The sequence below is a fragment of the Marmota marmota genome, unplaced genomic scaffold, assembly GCF_001458135.2.
Source record: "Marmota marmota marmota unplaced genomic scaffold, marMar, whole genome shotgun sequence".
Classification (NCBI taxonomy): Eukaryota; Metazoa; Chordata; class Mammalia; order Rodentia; family Sciuridae; genus Marmota; species Marmota marmota.
Genome location: NW_026000102.1, coordinates 7,911,357 through 7,915,930, shown reverse-complemented (window position 1 = coordinate 7,915,930; position 4,574 = coordinate 7,911,357). Strand labels below are relative to the sequence as shown.

Genomic DNA, 4,574 nt, shown 5'->3' with positions numbered 1-4,574 from the left:
GCCTGGCCCCGGCCTACCGGCCGCATACCACCTACATGTTGTTGGCCGCTCTCTCCCTGGCCATCTCGGCGGCCACGGTCTCCTGCTGTTTGCTGAGGAGGTCCACCCTCTGGCGACAGGCCCGCAGCTCTTCTCTGAAACACCCAACGAGAACTGGGTGGTGGCTCTGAAGCTGCAGCCTCGCCCGGCTGGGGGCTGGGGTAGCGCCTTTCCTAGGTCCTCTGTCCAGTGACAGGACAGGGCCTCGTCATCCACGTTCTCAACATTCTGCCAAGGGACTGGCTCTGCGGCCAAGGTCACCCACAGCCCAAGCGTCCCTGAGTCATGAGCAGTTGGCACTGCAGCTGGCCATTTCAGAACACTGGCTGGAGTGGTCCTGGGGGCCTGACCACACACTGGCTCCTGTCACGTGACTTTGGCAACAAAAGAGAACCCCAAGGATGGCTGAAGGGACATTTAGAGGAGAACTGGGAAACAGCAGCAGGAGGTACCCTGGCATGATGCTAGGCTGGACCAGTCTCCCTGGGGGCCTCGTGGGTGGCGGGCATGAAGAAGAGTGCTCTTTAAAGAGCAGCCAGGTGGCACGGTCAGCAGTCTGCCGTCAAATAGTTCAGTAAGAGAAACGGATGAGGCAGGGCCCGGGTGACCGCGGGGAGGCCAGCTGGGCCGCGGCCAGCAGCTCACCTGGTCTTCTGGAGGAAGAGGCCTTTCTCCTCCTGCATCCTGTCCAGCAGGTCCAGGTGCCGGCGCAGCTCCGTCTCCAGGGTCCTGTCTCCCCCGGGGGCCGCACTCCTGTCCTCTCCAGCACCGGCGGTGGCAGCGCATTCTTCTCTCGCTGAGCTTGAATCCAGGAGGAGGGCAGCGGGGTTGCCCCCTGCCCGGTGCCACCCCGCAGACCTGCGCCTGCCCGCCCTCCCCGCTCCACTGCAGGAACGCCCCCCCCCGGGAATCACCCGCAGTCTCCCGCGGCAGCCGCGCTCCCGGGGCCCTCGGGGAGAGACTCCACCTCCAACTCCAGTTCCGGGTGTCTTCCTGGAAATCGAGGTCAGAGTTAGACAGCTGAGGCAGGAGGATCACAAGTTCACAGCCAGCCTCAGTGACTTAGTGAGGCCCTAAGGACTTGGCACCCCTGGGTTCAACCCCCAGTAGGAAGAAGAGGACAGCAAAACCAGCTTAAACTGGATGAGCAAGGGTAGTTCTCAAAGTGTGGCCCAGGGAGCCCTGGGGGTCTGTCGGTTGTCTCAGCACAATGTCCTGTGCCTGCAGTGACATGGCTGGAGGCCACGGGACAGGCAGGTGCAGTGTCCTCCACTGACCCAGACCACACCGTTTACAATAGTTTATTCCTGCTACGGGCGATAAGCGAATGAGTGTGGATAAGCGAATGAGTGTGGATAAGCGAATGAGTGTGGAATTACTTTCAACTTAACTTCTTAGCACAGTAAATATGGAGTTTGGGAGCCCCTTGGGTTTCCAGACTTTTTAAGAATGTCTTGTAGCTGGTTTTCAGACAAGGACTTTGAGGCTCCTGGTGTGAGTCACTGTGGACTTCCAGCTGACCAGGCCAATGGAACCAGGGGTCCCTCTCCACGCTCCGCTAGGTCTCTGTCACAGAGACTGAGAAAGGACTTTGAAAGGCACAAGTGCACCCACCACCACAAGGAAGGCGACAGAAGGACACACCGACCAGAGGGGGACACTCAGGGACAGGGTGCTGCGGGCAGGAGCCACCTGTGCAGACTGTGACAGCTGCCTGGGCAGCAAGGTCCAAATCAAGGACATCTCAGGAAGATTTCAGATCATCAGAAAATTTAAAAAGAGAATCTAAATGCGTCCAGGAAAAGAAAATAAAAATAGGTCACATTCAAAGGATGGGGCTAAAAATGGCATCAGTTTCTCAATAGTGATGCCAGGACTGGAGACTGTGGTCTGCACTGTCAGAGCCTCAGCTGAAGACGGCAGGACGAGCTCCCGGGTTGGGAAACATGTGGATTCAGTGGGCACGGTCTCGCGGGAGTCCAGGGAGCCGAGGGGCAGCCGTGAGGCGCGTCGCGTGTTTTTCCCGGGCCTCCTTTACCATCCTCCATGGGCAGGATGCTGTCTGCAAACTCCTCTCCAGAGACCAGGCTAGTGGCTCTCTCCATGTCGAGAGGTAGAGATCGGCTGCAAGAAAGTTATCACAAAATACAGATCAACAGGACCCGAGATCTTAAAAAATGGACTTTATAATAATCAATAACTTTCCTTAAAAAGACATTAAGAAAGAGAATAGATAAGTCACCAATTAGGGAAAAAATACTTGTAGCACAAATATCTGACAAAGGTCTTGTATCCAGAATATGTAAAGAGTTCCTGCACATCAATAACTCAAAGACCAGATTCCAGCTTAGACAGACAGAAGGTGTAGAGCCGTGTGACACGAGAAGACACAGAAATGGCCAACGAGCACGGACACGTGGTGTGACACCCAGAGTCACGGGACGAAAACTAAAGCCCTAGCACTGTGTGTCCCTGAGGTGGCCGGGAGTCACACCATAGGTGGCACAAGCTCTGGCAAGGACTCGGAGCCATCTGCAGCCGTGAGTGTGACTGGCAGGAATTTCTTGTGAAAGACCCTAACAACAGGCCCCCGATCCTAAGGACGGCTGAGAAACTGCCCAAGGGCGTTCACGGAGGGTCACGCTCCCTCTCATAGCTCCAGACTGGAAAGAGCCCAGATGCTGGACAGGAGGAGGGAAGGACAGCTTGGGGCACCTCTGGGAGCAACAGAAGGGGCGGTGCTGGCCGTCAGGCGCGCCCAGGGCTCTCTCTCGAGGGCCTCTGCAAAGTCGTGAAGTGGTCACAGGAGTACGCTGAAGCCCAGAGCAGCAAGCTCGGGCAGGGGACTGAATTCGTATGGTGGCTTCCGCGTGCCAGGATGGACGGCCAGGGAACTTGCGGGGTCTGGGGCCACCCTCTACCTGGCTGCACAGATGTATGCCGTTGTCAAAATGGACCCGATCAGACGTTTCTGACCTCTGTGTCTGCCAGCTGTGGTGGCCACGCCTGGGACCTAGCTACGTGGAGGCTGAGGCAGGAGGACTGCAAGTTCAAGGCCATCAGCAACTTAACAAGACCCTGTCTCAAAGTCAGAACCAGAAAGAGCTGGAGATGGAGCTCAGTGGTCGAGCCTCCGGGGTCCCTTCCCAGCACCACACACAAAAGACTTATGTGTCTTATCTCATGCTAAGCTCACGTTATCTCACTAGAACACACACACACACACACACACTCACACACACACACACTCTGCCAAGGTTCAGGGGCTTAAAGACCTTGAGAACACTGATCACGCCCTCCTCGTCTGGGGATTCTAGGAGGACGCCTGTGGACACTCTTGGTATGGAATTTTACATCCGTTGATCAAAGATTTTCCACTCAAGAAACAGTGTTAGACATAGATGCTCTTTAGTACCTCGTCATTTCTTGTGAAAGTCAAGTCTGAGGTACGACTTCATTTACTCTCTGTCCAACCACAAATACGTGCTTGTTCTAACGCCCATCGTCCCGTACTGCTCACACCCTGGTCAACATGGAAAGAGTGCGTGGTGAGTGCTTGTGTCAGTGTGTGGGCACAGACGTCCCGTGTGAGGACAGTCTCTCCCTGACCCCAGGGGTGAGTCTGGGCGGTGAGCACAGGTGTCCGTGCGGGAGATGCCCAGAGCTGGGAACTGGGTTTCTGTTGCTTAATTCAGCCACTGCTTCAGAACCAGCCACTAAGAATATGTTCAATGGCTCAGGATGTTTCCCGGTTACATTATGAATGAATCAATGCCAGTGATTTAAACTGCAAAAAACACTTTGCATTAAAGTCCCAAAGGGTAGGATTCTAAGTGCCCATAAAACACCCACCACATTCTCCCCACGTGGAAGGACAGACTTGCCCACTGCTCTGGGCTCTCCGGGGTTGTCAGAAGACACTTGTAAGTGGCCAGACCTGTTCAGCTCTGTCTCAGGACCTGGGTGCGGCTACCCGACTGCCTCGCTGGACGCACGGTGGACCGCAGCATACGTAGACTCTGAGCATCCAGGCCCAGAGGCACGCCCTCCTGGCTCTCAACTCTCACCCCACTCTAATCCTCTGAAACGGTGCAGATTCCTGTTTCCACACACGAATCTACAAGGACCCGCAAACTGGGAAGTGGAAGGACGAGTGTGAAGGCCCCGGGGGTGGGGAGACCTGGGCCAGCACCTGTGCAGGGCTCGGGCACAGGAGAAGCGGCCGGACAACCAAGGGTCACTCTGTGGCTCTCAGGAGAGCTTGGAAGGGCCACCTTTGGTACAGAGGCTGCCAGTGCGCCAGCCAGCACACTGAAGTGGTAAGAAATGCTGTTTTCAAAAACAGTCTCAGGGCTGGGGATGTGGCTCAAGCGGTAGCGCGCTCGCTTGGCATGCGCGGGGCGCTGGGTTCGATCCTCAGCACCACATACCAACAAAGATGTTGTGTCTGCCAAAAACTGAAAAATAAATATTAAAAATTCTCTCTCTCTCTCTCTCTCAAAAAAAAAAAAAAAAAACCAAAAAACAAAAAAAAA

General features: G+C 55.3%; 1 protein-coding gene across 1 annotated transcript in view; it reads right to left on the bottom strand.

Annotated features, from left to right (window-relative positions):
- Cfap74 (cilia and flagella associated protein 74) overlaps positions 1 to 4,574 on the bottom strand; it is a 42,718-nt gene that overhangs the window by 34,677 nt on the left and 3,467 nt on the right. The window contains exons 2-5 of the mRNA XM_048783571.1: positions 2,078 to 2,163; positions 954 to 1,032; positions 685 to 840; positions 36 to 134 (exon numbers count right to left, since the gene is read on the bottom strand). Of these exons, the coding sequence (XP_048639528.1) occupies positions 36 to 134; positions 685 to 840; positions 954 to 1,032; positions 2,078 to 2,144 (401 nt within the window). The 5' untranslated portion in view covers positions 2,145 to 2,163. The remainder of the gene's footprint in view (positions 1 to 35; positions 135 to 684; positions 841 to 953; positions 1,033 to 2,077; positions 2,164 to 4,574) is intronic.